The 17,500-nt window shown below is 46.0% G+C and overlaps 1 protein-coding gene across 18 annotated transcripts in view; it reads left to right on the forward strand.

Annotated features, from left to right (window-relative positions):
* EIF4G3 (eukaryotic translation initiation factor 4 gamma 3) overlaps positions 1–17,500 on the forward strand; it is a 140,119-nt gene that overhangs the window by 68,133 nt on the left and 54,486 nt on the right. For 10 of the 18 annotated variants that reach the window (XM_085079721.1, XM_085079727.1, XM_085079725.1 and 7 more), the window contains 5 exons: positions 2,560–2,592; positions 9,383–9,403; positions 10,207–10,386; positions 11,393–11,507; positions 14,800–14,900. In XM_085079721.1, coding sequence (XP_084935847.1) covers positions 2,560–2,592; positions 9,383–9,403; positions 10,207–10,386; positions 11,393–11,507; positions 14,800–14,900 — 450 coding nt within the window. The remainder of the gene's footprint in view (positions 1–2,559; positions 2,593–9,382; positions 9,404–10,206; positions 10,387–11,392; positions 11,508–14,799; positions 14,901–17,500) is intronic. The other 8 variants (XM_085079724.1, XM_085079729.1, XM_085079733.1 and 5 more) reach the window with 3 other exon arrangements.

Below are 17,500 nucleotides of genomic sequence, written 5' to 3' on the forward strand. Positions count from 1 at the left end.
TCCAACCAGATTCATGTTTGCTCCCTGTTAGCATCACTCCCATAGCAGGAATTGCAAAGCTCCAGCTGGGGAAGGAAAACAAAATCCGGGTCCTTCAGCACTGCTGAAAATTCCCCATTAGCTCTCAGCCAGCCCCGAGCACCAGGTGATCTGAACACAAACTGCCTGATTTTAGGAGTTCTGCCAAAAAAAGATATGCTGGAGAGGGTGCTGGAGCAATCCAGGAGGGGGTGAGGTGTGCCAGCCCAACATCCTCAGGGAGAGAGCATTCCCTATGTCAATGGAGCAGTGGGCAGGACTGTAGGGAGTGGTGGGAGGAGGAAGGTTGGACCCAGGATTTATTAAGTTTTCCTATCTACTGTCTTCATCAAACAGAAAAAAAACAACCCAAAATGTCTATTTGAAGCCAGCAGTGACTACAGTTTGTTCTGTTGCTTACAGCTATTAACAGGAATAATTTCTATCAAACTGAATTATTTTTTAAAAAAATTTAAAATCAAGAGCCAGTGGTGACCAGTGCAAAATCGATGAGGGCACTTTTTACTAACTTGGAGCTTTTATTTTATTTCTGTATTTTTTTCTTTTAACACACATTACTTTCCACCATGGAATATACTTTGGCTTCTTCAGCTATAAACTTCCAGCTCTTGTTTTAGGCACAGTGAGAACAAATCTTTTCTGTGGAACAGGAATGAGAGAGGTGCTTTGGCCCTGAAATGAAGCAGCACAAGGTTTTTGCATCCCAACGTTCTCTTTTTGGCTGGTTTCTTTCATTGGTGTCTAACACAGAACGTGCAGCCCCACAGAAAGGCTCAGCCCTTCCAGGGTACCTTTAGTCCATTTTCCCAAACACAAGGTATTTGAGCTGGTTTAGAGGAAGTTCTTTGGGAAAATAAGGATTTGAAGTGCTTTTATCTCCTGAGACTCATTCAGGTACCTGTTTCTCATCATCTGCAGAGCCACTGCCCTCTTCCCCCCTGGAGCCTTGGGAGGATGCCGAGAGGCTCCAAGTCCTTCTGTTTTATTAAAATAGAAATTTTAGCTTTTTAGTCTCACAGGGTGACCATGCTTTGCTTTTTTATTCTTCAATGTAAGGCTTAGGGAAGATTTTGCAGGGTGAGAAAATTATTTGGTGAATGAGTGCAGATCATTCTTTAAAAAATCTTGTCCCCAGAACAGCCCATATGTCCATATTCACTCATTTCTGAAGGGTTTTATGACTTTCCATCCAAGTGTCACCATGAGGTGAAGGTAGAAGGAATATATAAACCCCAGAATTAGCAGGCTGGTTCTTAGAAATCTTAAATCTAGGCAATTTAAGTGTTTATAAAGGAAACGAACAGCTGGACCGGTGAATATTTATGCTTTGCTTCATGTTCGATGGCATTAGAAGAGCTGCAAGGGCTGCAAGTGAACCCAGGCCCACTTTTCCTTACACAAAAAAACCTCTTATTAAAAAATCACTACTTAGTAGCCAGTTTTGATCACTGTTCTGATGCAGAAAGTAAACCACAGTGAGCCCCTGGCTGTGCTGAGCTATCACAGCAGAGGCACATGGTGGGTAAAATCCACTATGGATCTAGTTGTGGTCACTCCAGTTAATTATTGGAGCTCTTATCAATAGACTTCTCTGCTCTCATTGTGGAGCTGTGCTCGTTACACTGAGAATTAAGGGTTTCAGCACCTAAGCTCTGGAAGTGGGTACCTTTTCATCTTTATTTATATTTTCCATTTCTTGCATCCATTTTTATTTCAATTTTAACAATCAGTTCCTTATTGGGAAATGCTTTGAATGTCAGCTGAGCATGTTAAATTGGGAGTTTTTCCTCTGTGCGTGGCCCAAGTGAGTGAGAAGTGATTGAGTAGCCTGAGCTTAGGGCTGAGAACCAGGAGCTCCTGTTCTCCTTCCAGGCTCCACTGCTGATGCCTTCAGCTCCACGGGGACACCCCAGGATAACCTGATCCTTCGCTTTCAGAGAGGGTGACAAATCCCACTCATTAAGAAGGGGTTTGCTGTGATCCCAGTGAAGTAAAAAAGCTGGAAGTGCAGCAGCAGGGGGTGGATATGCAAGGAATGGCTGCTCTTTGCCTCACAGGGATGTCCCAGGGCCCTGTGCCTCCCTGGCTCTTCCCAGCCATGAGTCTCCATCCTCCGCTCCCACCAAACACCTGGAACAGCTCCGACCCAGCTGCTTTAACCATTTACCTCCACCTTGAACAGTTTAAGAATCTCCACGGCTGCTCGTTTTAAGTTGGTTTTTTTTGGTTTTATGTTTTTTTCCTAGGCAGGATAAGGAATGCCTGCATCCCTGAGTGCCTTTAGGATCGCGGGCAGCTTTGGCTGTTTGTCCCAGCTCCCAGCACAATTCCCGTAGCGATGTCCATCGTGACACCTCAGTCCCTGTGTGTCGTTGTCCTGCAGCAAAGCTTTTGACTGTGTCGTTGTTATTTTATTTTCTGTGGGTTTATTTTGCATAGAGTGTGACATTTTGGTTCGTTGTGGTGTTTCTGACTCTTTGTGCCTTTCCTTTTGTGTTTGTTTCTCCCGCCTTTCCTCAGTTTGCAGCGGGGCCTCGACCTGCCCATCACCAGGTACAGTACCTGCCCCTTCGTTATCACCCTGCACTAATTGCTGGGGGGTGGGGGGCGGAGGTGACTCACCCACTAACTCGAGTGGAGGAAGCAGCCCTGTAGTAGCTACTAGCACTGCATAACCTCGCTAACAGCTGCCTGCACCGCTGAGTAACACTGACTTCACACCTGGAGTCACTGCTCCCCTTAACCACCCCACGTTCTGCAGGGGAGAACCTGCAGGGATCATTGCCAGGGATTTGTGGGATTTCCGTGCCTTCTCACATCTCTAGAAACTTGTTCCAAAGATTTCCCAAACTTGTCGGTGGATTCAGTTTCCTGGAGATGTCGCCTGAGAAAATCCTGCTTTTCTAACTCGGAGCAAAGCAAATGACTTCCCAGTTGCTGCATTTGTTGTGTGATACCCCCAGTTATCTGTCACCATTGCATTGCTTAATGTTGTTTTACTTAGCCCACGAAAGCCAGACCTGTAGGAATCTTCTGATGTTCCTGTTGCATAACTTGGACTTTGTAAGGAACCACTTCATTGTTAAGAAGGAGAATTAGGAATAGCTCTGCCTCGTGGAACTCTGGGGTGGCAGAATTAGGACCTCTCCAGTGTCAGGGCAGAAACACAGGCCCATCTGTCCTAGTCAAGGTGTCTGGAAATGTCTTTTCTATCAGCTCCTACATTTCTCTTTGCCAAAACCCTTATCCCTGGGAGCTGATTCTGATACTTCTTGTAGATTTTGAGGGAATAGAGGCAGCACTGCTGGTGCGAAAGAGGAGAAGAGTCAGGACAAGGCAGGAAAGCTTTCCCAGAGCTCTCTTGCCTTGGAAGGAGCAGGTTGTTTCCACAAGTTAATAGGAAAAAAAATCCCATTAATCCTGTGGTGTCAGGATATGCTTGAGGCATGGAAGGTTTGTTGCAGGAGAATTATTTTGTTCTCACTTCACTCATGGTACTGAGCAGTTGAACACTGGGAAAAGCAACATGGGGAAAGTTCAGTCTCAGGAGAACTGGGAAGTGTTAGGTGGGCAAAATCCCCATCATCCTTTTTCCTTCCAGCTCAGGGTGCAGTGAGGGAGTTGGAGCCTTCCAGAGCAGGGCTGGAAGTTTAAAAAGAGTTTTAAGAGTAGAATGGGACATTTGCACTTGTTTGCTCCCAGGCAAAGGTCATGTGGGACAGGGGGGATGATTTCTGTGTGTGGCTGGGATGGCAGTGGTAGAGAAATGTTTGCAGGATGACTGGGCAACCTGGGGAACTATGGGATATATCTTGTTTATATACTTTTGTTCTTGACCTTAACTTCAGGTCGGTGTTTATACTGCACAATACAGGGAGTGCATTACTGCTTTGCAGCTCCTTAGTTCTTTCATGGGTCATTCCTAAGGCACGGGATATATTCACTGTGAGCCATTTAATGTTCTTCTAAAATTTACTGAGCTCTCTCTGGGCAGGTTTTGGCCCATGAGTCGTGAGGCAGCAGAGCCTTGGAGGAAATATTCCAGTGCCTAGGGCTTTTACTGCTGGGGCTTTGCCACCAGTCTGTCAGAATTTGATCCAGAACTTTCCTTTGGACCCGGTTATGACCCTGCCCTTACTACACTTCTCATTTCCAAGTGTTTTCCCAATTTTATCGCAGTTAGATTTTTTTGTCTCTGTTACATTTGAATCTGCTTATAATTATCTGTGAGAAGCTGTCACCATTAGAAAAACATTCCAGGCTTTATTCCCGATTACATCTGTCATGTGCTGGATCAGGACAGGCACAGAGAAACCTGGGCTGTAGATGAGCTGTTTATTTCCTTTAATCCAAAACACCCATGGTGTGGATTGGGGGTGGAGAGAGGGATTTTGGCCACGTGCAGGTCATGGCTGTTGGAGCAAGTTCAGCCCAAACCCAGCGCTCACAGGATGCTCGAGACCAACATAAATAATTATCCTCACATGGGAGTTTTTAAACTTGGTTAAACTGTGTAACGCTAACAGAGATCTTTGAGACTGAGATCCATAAGCTAAAAAGTGCTAAATTAGTAAACTGGTCTTAGCAGGGTTAATATTTGCTGCAACAACTCCACGTTCCCTTTGAACACAGTGCCAGCACCGTGGGGTTTGCAATTCCCTGTGTCCATCCCAGCTTTTATTAACATGTGCCTTATATTGATTCTGGGTCTCCTTTAGGCAAGTAATGGATTGCTTTTTAATGTTATTGCCTGTAATTATTAGATCTTTAAGGTACTCAAATGAGTGTGATTTAAGCACCTGAAGTTGAACGGCAGCTTTATAAGCAGAGCTTTTTCCTGGGTGGAAATGCCTGCCCTGGAGTTGGACAGTTACAGTGGCAGTTGACAGAGCCAGTTAATGCTGGAGAAAGTGTGACCACACTGTGTGAGAGAAAATAGCAGAGATTATTTAGGGTGCTTAACAGTAGTGGCTGAAGTCAAATGAAATGAAATAACTGCAGCAGTTCTGACTAAAACTTAAATGTGCATCAGTAATCCCTGATTTGGGATTCCCTGATTCCCCAGTCACACACTGAGAATCTGCTGGAAAGCCTCTCTTCAAAGGAGACAGAAATCAGCCCCTGCAAAGTATTTTGGGCAGTATTTTTAAATACACTGTTAGCTTGTGTTTTTCCCCAAATGCTGTAGCAGACATAGCTATTCCCTGCCTGGAACTGCTGTTCCATTTCCCACTTTGTGCATGGAGCTTCCTGTTTTTTCCTTCTAAGTGTGGCTCTGGAGTCTCTTTGTTGCTTCTGATCCTCACAAAGCGCAGTTGAAAACAGCAGTTTTCTTCTAACCTGATCTCCAAAATGCAGATTTTTGTTACTTTTGAATCTGCCTAAAACCCTTCACTTATGAAGCGACTTGGGGAGTGTGGAGTTTATTTTAGAAATGGGTGCTCAAAAGAGGCTGGTGTAATTAAAAACAGAAATCAGAAATATAAACTGGAATGTAGTTGTTTCCTTTTGACTTGAACTGTGTTTGAGATGGGTTTGCTGCTCATGGCTCAGCCTCTCACTTGAGGCTGCTGGTGGAGTTTATTCCAGTTATAGCTCGGGGTTATTTGAGTTCCTTTGGGTGTAACTTGTACAACAGAGAATGGGCTTGGCTGGGTGCTGTTGTGAAAAAGCTTTGGGACTTGGAGATGTTGGGAATTCACTCTCTGAACTGACTCAACTGACCATTTTGTAGCTTTTTGGGGTATTTCAAGTCAGAAAGTGATGGGAAATGGCTGCTGCAGTCACTTCCCTGTCTGCATCCATGAGTGTGTGAAGAAGCTGCCACTTCTAAATTCCAAAAAGGGCTTTTTCCCTTCATTTTATCATTTAGTAAATAATAAAACTGTGAACTTCCCTTTCACAACCTCCCATATGGCTCCATGGACCCATCACAACATCCAGCCATGATCCTAGGAAAAAAATGGATGAGTGCCCATGTTTGCCAGGCTGAGCTTAGCATAGGTTTGTTTTCAGGCTCTTACCCAAGTTTCTATTTTGGTGCAGCTTTGGGGTCTGAGGGAGCATTCCTGGCACTGAGAGCCATGGCCTGGAAATGCAGAGCAAGTGGCAAATCCATGAAAGGCAGTGGTGGGTGATCAGAAGGGGCTGGGGCTCTCCTTGATCATTGCTTTTTCCAGATGGCACATCTTTTTTCTCTGGGCATGGGGTGATGTGGGAAGAAAGTGAAGAAGATGATTGTTAATAAAAGGATTTGGGGCAGGGTATGTGAGCAGTGACTTAAGGGAATGGCAGGGAAGTGCAGAGGGGCAGGCAGGAGGTTTGGAGTGGATTTCCTTAAAATTAGTGTTAATTCCTCTGGCTCAAACAGTGGGTTTGAGCAAATTTAGTGAGTGCAAAGCTGGAAAACACAGTCAGCATGGAAGGCTGGCATGGAGGCAGGTGACACCCAGCATGGCACTTGTGCCGAGGAGAAGCTTGAATTCTGTGATGTGGGAGCTCATCAGCTGAAACCATCTCTGCAATGCAACCTTCAGCTAAACCACTGGGACTTACTTCCAGTTAGAGTTTTGGGAAGTACTGGGGGAAACTTAGTGTGGAGCCTGTGTGTGATTCTGCCTTTTGATTTTGCAGAAGAACTTCCTTGAGCAGGGAGGAAAAGGCTGCTGGGATGATTAGGGCTATGGAAGCAGGCTGAGCTCAGGCAGCTGACAAGAGCAATGTCAGAGAGCTTTGTGCTCCTCTGGGACTGAGGGGCGGCAACCCTGGGTGAAATCAGAGACTTCAGTGCTCAGGAGCATTGACTCCAAGATGATCCAAGAAATTTCTCCCTAACAGACTTGGACAGATAAGGGATGGGACATGACTCAAGGACCATGGCCCAGGTCTTCACTGGTTGCTGAACAACCAAAATTTGACCATCATTAGACATAGCAAGGCTTAATTTTTGAAGGAAGGAGTCAAAGAAGTGCTGGTAATAGTGCAGAGTTTCTCTCAAAAGCTTTGCTCTGGTCCTGGGTGTGCTCCACTCCAAATCCTGCACTTTCTAGAAGAAATAGAGACCAAATCTATCAGATTTTCACTTCCTGTTGTTCTTCCATGGGACATGGTTAGTGTTACTTGAAGGTGTTGCCTGTGCATGCATCTCTTTCACCTTTCAAGGCTGATTTTTTAGCAAATCAAGTAGCAAATGAAATAGCAAAAAGTAGAAAAACACCCAGGTGAGTGCCCATCTATTTTAGCAAATTAAATAGCAAAACATTCCTAAACATTCTTGTGAATATTGCTGGCTGAGCTCTGGAGGACCAGGTGTAAAGATGGAGCATAAACCAGTTTGTCAGCCAGGTGCTGCAGGTTTAGAACAGTAAAACCCCATTCAGCTCAGATGCACAGTGCTCCCATACAGGATTTCCTTCAGAATTCTGGCTTTACTTACAGGAACTGGAGTAGCTGCAAGTCATTCAGACTTTGTCAGAGAGGTTTCAGGTGGGCACTTCCAAAAGCTTGGAATAATGGATCTGCTGTTATTGCTGCTCTGTCTCCCTGCTAGGGGTGGAATTCTCCTCCTTTTCTCTCCATCCCTGAAGCTGAGCTGGCTCTGGGATGGTGTGGGCACACAGAGGGGCTCTGAGAGGTTTTTTTGACATCCAGTCTCCTTGTCAGAGACCCTCCTGCTGCTGTGGAGCAGCTGAGCAGCTCTGTGGATGTGTTCAGTGCTCGTGGAAGAGCAGAGCTGTGCCACCTCCCATTCAGAGCACAGAGTGGGTTTCTGCTTCTGCTCTGGCAGGGAAGAGCCCCAGCCAGTGTCCCATGGAATGACACTTCCCCAGCCTGTGTCCCCAGCAGCCTCACTCATGAGCCTCTAGGGACCAGTTGGAATCAATGGGAATGAGCAGCTGTCCATGACCAAGAAGTTTCCAGTGCTGTGAGTTTTCCCTCAATGGTCTCAGTTAGTTGTGAGCAGCTTCTGTAGGTGCAGCAGAAGATTCCATAGGTGAAGTCTCCCCATCTCTGGCATTGGGGGTTTTCCTGCACTGCCCTGTGGATGGAGGTGCTGTTGATAGAGGGAGGTCTCACTTCCTCTGGCACTTTTCAGTCTGCAGAAACACACAGCCATGGGGGTTATTAAATTTCTCCAGCCCTCTCTCAGTGAGACAAGTGCTGCAACCTGCTGACAGGTTAGAAAATAATCATTACTCAGTGATTTGCAGTGAAAATAAAAAGACTTTTGCACTTTCTGGTGTCTTTGGATATTGAAAAAGCACAAACTCTGGTGATTCTCACCATAAATTCAGCCCCTGCACTTGGTTCATGGCACACTCCTGTAGCTCCCCCACATCTCACAGCCACAAGGTTTTGTCAGAGCAGGACCGTGGCAGGATGTTGTTCTTCTGGTTTGCTTTCTCCACTGTCACCAAACTTTTTTCCCCAAACAGTTGCCTTCTCCTGGTTCAGGTCACACTTCCAGTGTACCGGGGACAGCTCTTCATCCATGCTGACAGGGCTGGACATAAAGTCATTATGCTCACTTTAACAGTGTCTGGATATCTGAAACAGAGTCATCCATGGCTTTCCTGGCAAAAGTTTGCTGTGGGGAACAATTCAGGTGTCAGAAAGTTCTCAGCAGCACCAGAATGGCCATTTTAAGCTCATTGTCATGTCGAGGATAGAGACATCACAGCTTCGTTGTGTCCTCCCCCATCCTGCCTGATCCTGGGGTTGGATAATCCCAGCTCATTCCTTCATTCCCCTCTCTTCTTTTCTCACCCCTCCTGGCACATTTACTCCCTGTAACACATCACTGCACAGCAGCTAGCAGGATTCAGTGTGATGTGTGGTGGCCTAATTATTATAATTATTTTTTGCTTAACAGTTAAATATGTGGCATTTCTTCCCCTCCCAGTCTTGGTGCAGAAGAGGAGAGAAATCCGTGATTGGAGCCAGGGTTTCTGCTTTATCTGCTCCCTTCTGTACCACTGAAAGTGACCAGAAGGAGAAATATTTGATGTTTTAGGAGCAGAGTAAACATTAAGTCTTTCTGTAATGTCACATTTTGTGCAGGAAATCATGGTTTGATTGGGTTTTTTGTTTGCTTTTTTTTTAAACTTTCATACTTCCATATAAAACTTTCCTAGGAGAGTTTCTGACCCTGTGGGATTCCTTGGTACCACTCAGTGTCTTTTCCTGGCAGTTTCTGGAAGGGATGAGTCAGAGCAGGGCAGAAGCTGACTGGAATTGTGTGCAGTTAGGGTGCATGTTGTATCCTATTCCTTCCTGTTGATCTGTAAGCTGTTCCATTGGCTTTCTTTCTGTTTCCTGCTGCTTTCTTGCTTCGTTATTGAAGGGAGGATTCAGACCTATACAGGTAACTCTAACTCCTGGTTCTGCATGGCATCAGTGTCCCACCTGGTCATTCCTCCGTCAGTGAATGCCTCAGTGTTCGGTGCATTTCGTACCTCCTGACCTCCGAGACTGCCGAGACTCCAGAGCAGGACCTGCAGCCCCTGAGTGCTCCCCAGGACTGCTGCTGCCTGTCCCAGTGTGGGAGGCTTGAGGAAGGAGCCTGAGCCAGGGGGTTGCTTGGTTCCCTGGGCCTGGCCCATCCGCCTGGGGCATCACTTCATCCCAGCCTGGTGTGAGACTTTGGAACCACCCTGGGACAGGTTGCCACCCTTTGGAAAACAGGGCAGGACAAGTCACCTGGATCAATTTGTGTAAAGGAGAGACATGAGGTGCCTCTGACCTTTGTGAAATTCTGGATTTTTACCTCTTCTGGAGATAAATTGGAACAGCTGCCTTGATCTTTTATTTCCCTGGCGTATTTATAAAGGTGGATATTTTTTAGCAGCCAACCCACCTTATAAAAAGAAAATGAGACAAACTCATTTTTCTGAAGTTTGCTTTGAAGGTTCAGCTGTAAAATTCAGGAGATACAAACTGATAATTATTAGTTTGTAAAGTTTCTTGCCTATTTCTGCCTTGTAAAATAGAAAGCCATAGATCGCCCTGCTGTTCACAGGGAAACAGACTATCCTGCAGTTTTCTGGAAGCGTGGCAACACTTGGAAACTAATACCATAATTATAATATTGTAAGGATATTTCCAAATCTTCCCCAGAAAGTCTAACCGGTTCTTTGTTTCCTCTTCTCTCTCTCTTCCCTCTCCTAGTTTTTTCAGAGGCCTCAGATCCAGCCTCCAAGAGCCACCATCCAGAACAGCAGCCCCTCCATCCGTCCCGGAGCACAGACCCCGACTGCCGTGTACCAAACCAACCAGCACATCATGATGGTGAACCACCTGCCAATGCCCTACCCAATGCCTCAGGGCCCCCAGTACTGTATCCCACAGGTAAATCCAGGCACCTGAGGAGCTGCAGAGCAGCATTTGCTCCATGGGGGTTGTCTTGGGACCTGCCAGGAGTGGGTGGGGATGTGTCTGTGTGAAATCAGACTGGTAGTTGCTTATTTGTCCTCATGTGCCAGGGCAGGTTTAGATTGGATATTGGGAGAACTTCTTCATGGGGAAGGTGATCAGTCATTGGCAGAGGCTGCCCAGGGCAGTGGCGGAGTCACCATGCCTAGAAGTGTTCAAGAAAGATGTGGATGTGATATCTGGGGACACAGTTTAGGGGTGGGCTTGGCAGTGCTGGGGGAATGGTTGGACTTGGTGATTGTAGAGGGCTTTTCCAACCTGAATGTTTCTGTGGTTCAGCCTCTGTCCCTTCATTGTATGAAGTATTTGTCCTTCTGTGCATGGAGGAATCAATCGCCTTTTTGAGGTCTCCCTCAAACACAGGAGGAAACCAAGCTCCTGGAAAATTTTTAGTGCTTTAAAAATATCTAGTTTGACTTAATAGATCCACAGGCACTCCAAAACCTTGGGCCTCGTAGCACACAGGATTGCTGCAATCAGAGGAGTTCTGTTCTACCTGTTCTGTTCTACTCTGTTCTACCTCAGCTCCTGTGTCCTCTGTGCCATGGCTTTACCTTACTTCTGGCAGTAACATTTTGAGAGGTTTAGGTGGATATCGGGAAAATTCCTTCATGGAAAGGGTGGTCAGGCACTGGAAGAGGCTGCCCAGGGCAGTGGTGGAATCACCATCCCTGGAAGTGTTCAGACAATGTGTAGCTGTGGCACTGGGGACATGGTTAGTGGTGAACATGGTGGTGGTGTTGGTTGATGGTTGGACTCGAAGATCATAAAGATCTTTTCCAGCCTTAACAATTCCACAGTTCTGTGATTCCCGAAGCTGTAATTAACCAGCTGGAGGATCAGATCTCTGTTAATTGGGGCAGAGGCTCAGTTACAGGTTGCCCAAGTCCTTGTACAGTGATGGTTGTTTTTGTCCCCCCAGTATCGTCACAGTGGCCCCCCGTATGTTGGGCCACCCCAGCAATATCCTGTGCAGCCACCAGGACCAGGACCCTTTTATCCAGGTCCAGGGCCTGGAGAATTCCCCAATGCCTATGGTAAGTTCTGCTTGGAGAGTTCTTACAAAGTCTTTTCTTGGTGTGTTTTTCTGTTGTCAAGCTGAAGATTTATAATAACAAGCTGGATTAGCATTTGTTTGAACTTCAAATAGCTGCTAAATTTGGTGGTGTCACAGCCCTGATTATTCACTCCTGAAAAATCCCAGAGTATTGTTTGTGTGAGTGTGTCAGGAAAGCTGCAGCTGCCCAGGATCGCCTGTGACCAGGAATGGGGCTGTTTGTTAGTCCCTGCTCAATCATTATTATTTATTGAGGTATTGTGGGTACATCTGGCAGTCCTGGTTTTCACTGTGCCATGCCCTGGGAATGCTCCAGCATTAACAGCATTTAACAGTTCTTATCCCAGCGCTTCATGTTCAGTGTGTAGTGAGGGATAAAAACAAGCCACGTAGGTTTTTCCCTGGATTTATGCTGCAAAAATAATTTAGTCCAGTGGAAGAGTCTGTAGCCTCTGCAAAAGACCAAAATTTGGCCTCTTCATGCAGTTGATCAATCCTCACTGCTTCTTGCCCACTCAGATTCTGTCACCTGTTGGGGGCAGAGATATTCTCAGCCTCCCATGGGAATTCTCTATTAGAATTCCAGAGCCTTGGGATGACTGATTCCCTTCCAGGCTGAAGGGTAACAGCCCTGCTCTCTTGGCAGAATTGCAGGTTTGCTCTTCTCACACAGATTCCTTTGGAAGGTGAGGAAAAACCCAGTAGCGTCCCTGTGTATCATTTGGAAAGGTCTCTTATTTTTCCTCTTTTCCTTCTTTATTTTATTTACTTGGTCTGTGTGGAGCTCATGGGAATCGTTGAAAGGTTGCCATGAAGCCTTTGAACTTGGTAATGCAATTTCAGAATAGGAGAGAGGATAATTACAGGGCAGCTACTTCCTGGTGGTTTATCCTAGAGAAAATAGAAGAAATATTGCAATGGCTTTTCAAATTTGATCCACCAGAGGAGGAAATTGCCCAGTATTCCTCATTTTTTATGCTGTTACAGGTCTGTTTTCTTACTTCCTGCTTGCTTAGTGCTATTTATCTGCCTTCACTCCTGTAATTAGGAGAAGGTTCATTTCCAGCTCCTTTCCTCTCCTGGTTTCTTGCAGAGAATCTTGGAATCTTTCAGTTCCAGCTTCATGCTGTATCTGTGGAGCATCAGTGAGTGAAGCCAGAGCTCTCTGTCCTGCAGACATTTCCAGGCAGGGAAGGTTTAACCAAGGATTTGCCTGTATTTATCTGCCTTTCTCTCCTGTTACTCCTGTGTTGTAAATAGGGACTGGGAATGCTCAGTCTCTCATCAGGTGCTGCCAGGTTTGGGGAACAGCTAACTGTATATTCCAGGCATGGATAATGCTGCCTTTTCCATAATCCGCAGGATTTGTAGCCAGTGTGGCTGCTGGATATCAAAATTCTGGCAGTTTGGCAGGACCTAAAGAGGGTGATGAGGGAAAACACAATGGAAGACAAAACTTGTGAAGGTGGACAGTGCAATTTTATAATTCTATGTTGCAGTTTATTATTCTCTGATATCAGGGGGTTTCTGTACAACATTGGGAAAGACCTTGAAATAATCAATGGCTAGGAGGGAGAATAAAAGGGAGAATAAAGGGGTGTTGGAGAACTGGAAGCGATCAAAGGCAGGGAGCAAAGCAGAGAGTGTTGCACTGGCAAATGCACTTGGTTTGTCACAGAAGCTCTGTCTCTTCCCAGAAGTTACTCTTTTCAGGATTTGAGTTTTTAAAATATTTTTTGTAAAGGGAGAGTTGTTCCCTGAGTTCTGCTGGAGCTGCCACTCCAGCAGGGATCACATTGCAGGTGCTGTGGTTAGATGTGGCTTGCAGAAAACTACAAATGAAGGGAATTCACACATTGCAGAGTCCCAGGCTCCTCCTGTCCCCTCACCTTACCCAGGCTCTGCTTGGACACCTGCTCAGCAGGAGAGTTCATAGAATCATGAAATCCCAGGGTGGTTTGGGTTGGAAGAATCTTAAAGCCCATCCAGTGCCACCCCTACCATGGGCAGGGACACCTTCCACTGTCCCAGGGTGCTCCAAGCCCCATCCAACCTGGCCTTGGACACTTCCAGGGATCCAGGGGCAGCCACAGCTTCTCTGGGCAATAATTTTTGGTTCCCAACCTGCAGAGATGCTGGTGGAGACTTTGAGGCCAGATTTGAAGTGGCTCTGCTCACCCTGACATTCAAATGAGACATTTCTTGAGTTATTCAGCCCACCTAGGAGTGTCACTTCGAGCTGCTTGATGCCATGCAGTGCTCTCTGCTTTGGTAGGGAAGAGTTCCCACTCTGAGGATGCAGACAGGGAGGCTCCAAACTGGGGCTTTCCAGCTCTCAGCTGGTGGAATGCATCCTTGGAAGTTGCAAATCAGGCTCTGCTGGGCTGGTTTAATTTGCTTTCTTGGATTTCACCCTTTGCCTGAGATCGCAGTGACCTCCTGGTTGGGTTACAGACAGAATCCAGTTTTTCATTCCCTCTTAAAGGTTAGCTTAGCTGAAGAATAGATCAGATTGCTGCAGAGGCAAGTGCAAGCACTCAGTTAGTACAGCATCTACACCTAGAAGGGGAAACACCCAGCAGCACCGTACACATTCCTCTGACAAGTGATCCATGGGCAGGAGGCAGCTCTTCTCAGCCACCCTGATCTCTGGCATGGTCTGAAAGCACTTGGTTATTTATTGAGCCACTCTCATTCTGTAAAGAAAACCATAATGAACCATATTGGCTGTTAGGAATGTGATCAGCATCATTCTGCACTCATCACCGTGGTCATGCTTTTTATGTGTTGCAGCATGAGAAGAGCAGTGCTTGTAATTAAATTTTCTGGTTATGCTTCCAAATAGGTTGCAGTTGACCTTGCAAATTGTTTGTATTGGTTTGACTGAATTACTCTACAAAGGCAGAAAACCCTTCATAAACCAGCAGCAAGCCCAACAACAAACTCTCCTGTTTGTCAGGCAGGCGAGTCTAGGGATGTTCTTGCAGTGCATCGGTGGTGTCTACAGACTCTTGGAAATGGATGATTCACATGGTCAGTTTTTGGTCATGGAAATCAAATAAGAAGTAGTGACTGAATCTCTTGTCTTGATGGAGCATCAGCTTCTGTTTAGTGGAAGTAGGGCAGAGCAAATGCAGCATTCCCAGATGGATATTGGAAGTTCTGGAGGGAGGGAGGAGCACGTGGCCAGTTGTACCCCTTGCACTTGGTTTTCTGTCATTAACAGTCCAGCTGACCTTGTCCCTCTGGTTTGTGTCGTTCCCCTGCTCCAGGAACACCCTTCTACCCCAGCCAGCCTGTGTACCAGTCTGCACCCATCATTGTGCCTACGCAGCAGCAGCAGCCACCACCTGCCAAGAGAGAGAAGAAAACGGTGAGTGAGGCACTGGGGGACACAGCCCTGGGGGGCTGTGCTGGCTGGGAGGTGCAAGGACATGAATAATGTTCTTAAGATTCAACCTGAGCTTTACCTTCACTGGGGGCCCTGACACAGGCTGCCCAGAGAAGCTGTGGCTGCCAGGTTGGACAGGGCTTGGAGCAGCCTGGGATAGTGGAAGGTGTCCCTGCCCATGCTTTAAGATGAGCTTTAAGGTCCCTTCCATCCCAAACCAGTCATTCTGTGATTCCCAAAGAGATTAAGTGTAATTAAACACTGCACAGTGCTGCAGTGGTGCCTTATTTTCCATTTTTCCATGGGCGCTCTCCTCTCTGAGATTGTGATATCTCAGCCAGTCAAAATGGAAAGTAATTTTGCTGGGTTTAAATAAACATAAATAAAAGCAGCATTGTCTCTCCAAACCTGGAATCCTCACCTGCCTGTGCTGCTGCTTAGAGTGTACCTAAGGAGAGGGAATGAATGGACTCAGCAGTTCAGGAGAATGTTGGGAATTGGTCCAAAGTGACAAATTAGAAATCACTGGATGTTATGCCTTGAAAAAGGTGGAAAACCAGTAAGTTGTGGATGTATTTGCAGACTGCAAAGAACCTGACCACATTATGAAAGTGGGTAGGGAGAGCACATTCCCTCTCTTTCTGCTTCACTGGGGGAATTTGAGAGAGGCAGATGAATGGAATCTAAACCCATCTCAAGGTGGATGGTGGGGGACAGTAGAGATACATGGGGTGAATGTAAGGTTTAACCAGGAAAAGATGGACTTGAACTTGTGAATGAATCATTTGTAAAGGACTGAAAAGGAAATCACAGCACTATTTGTGTAAGAGTGTTTTGGAAACGTTAAAAGAACTCTTCTCAGGGGGTAGAAGAGAATAAAGGCACTTGGACATGTCTCAAAATGCAGAATATTTGTATCTTTGGAGTTTTGAGGATGATCTGAGGTGACATTTGATTTGGGAGACCGGAAGAACTGAACAATGTGTGAGCTGTGCTCACAGGAAAGGCCTTTTTGGTGGCTGCTCTCAGCAGCTCTTTTGTCACCTCTTCAGTCCCCAGGAGTCTCTTTTCAGCATCCCAAACACGACATGCCCAGATCCTTGATGCCATTGAAATGCAGAGCTGATCAGACACGCTCAGCTGGGATTAAGGCAGTTCCATGCCAGCCAAGCTGAGTTCTTTGAGGCAGAAAAGGGATTTTAAATGCCCGAGATGCTTCTCTCTGAATGTGCTGTTTCAGTTTGTTAATTGGTGTTGCAACTGGAGAAATGAGAAAAATCAAAGTTAAATGTATTCATCTGCACACACCCACATCCACCATGAGTTGAGTATTTGAGTACTACAAACTTCTAGGCAGGGAAATCTTGTTTTAATGCCATTGATTATGTGTCAGGGGGAGGAGAGGGCAGGAATTAGTGCCAACTGCAGGTCCTTGTTGCTGTGGTTAGTCAAATGTTTTAGCAAAAAAACTCTATCAAAAATAAGAGAAGACCAGACTTGACATCCTGAGTACAGTTTGTGTGTTCACAACCCAGAGTGAAGCCACCATCCCACCAAACTGAGTTTGGCAAATCACAAAATCCTTCTGCGGTCATGATTTTATATCCCAGAATCCCAGAAAGGTTTGGCACAGAAGGGACCTGAAAGACTGTCATGTTCAGACCCTGCCATGGGATGATCACAAGGTAGTTTCCAGCAGGACCTCTGCTCTGGGAATGGTGATGATGTCTCTTGGTTTGCTTGGATTTCTGCATGGAATTCATCTTGAGTTCAGGCAAGAGCTTTGGAGAAGGTGGGCAGACACACAGAGCTCTGTCTTCAGCTTGATCAGAATCTCCAGTTCTTATACTGGAGATGAAAAGCTCTGTTTCACATTATCCCAGACATCCTGGCTCTTCCCCCTGTTCAGGGACACGGATTGGCTCAAGTGTCAGTTGAGGATTCAGTGAGTGTTCTAGAGTGGTTTATTTTGGAAAATATTTTTTTCTTCCCATTTTGGGGCTGTGAAGAGAGCCAAAAATGCCACTTGTTTCCTAAGTGCTGCAGAGTTTGACAGGACTTGAGTTTGTTTTTTTCAGTTCCCTTTCCTCCACTCAGTATTTTTGTTTGATTCCCTCTGTTTTGGTGGAATGACTAAGTTGCTGATTTGCTTTCCCCCTTTCCCAGCAGCTGGGTTGGCAAGGTCACCAAGTTTCCTGTTGGGGTAAAACACAGCCTTTTCTCATTTCTTGTCCTTTCCACTACTGGGCAAGCTTAGCTCTGTACCTAAACTGTCTCCTGAATTTTCTCAGTTGCAGGAAACTCACGTTCCAGCAGCAGAGACTGTATTTTTGAATTACAGGGTGCACATATTTAGACTGAACTGGTGTGGTTGATGATTAAATTATGTTTTGATTAAATTAGGTGTTGATGAAAGGATGACATGCCATGCATTCCAAGTCATGGAAACAAGCCACATCCCAGTGTTCCTGCTGAGCACCAGCTCATCCCAGAGCATCTCCTGCTGGGTGTGATGGGAGCACATCCTGCCCACACTCCTCTCCACGAGGACAGCGATAATGGGAAATCTTGTGGGAATTATT

Source organism: Lichenostomus cassidix, chromosome 21 (assembly GCF_008360975.1).
Source record: "Lichenostomus cassidix isolate B80296 chromosome 21, HeHo_3.0, whole genome shotgun sequence".
Taxonomy (NCBI): Eukaryota; Metazoa; Chordata; class Aves; order Passeriformes; family Meliphagidae; genus Lichenostomus; species Lichenostomus cassidix.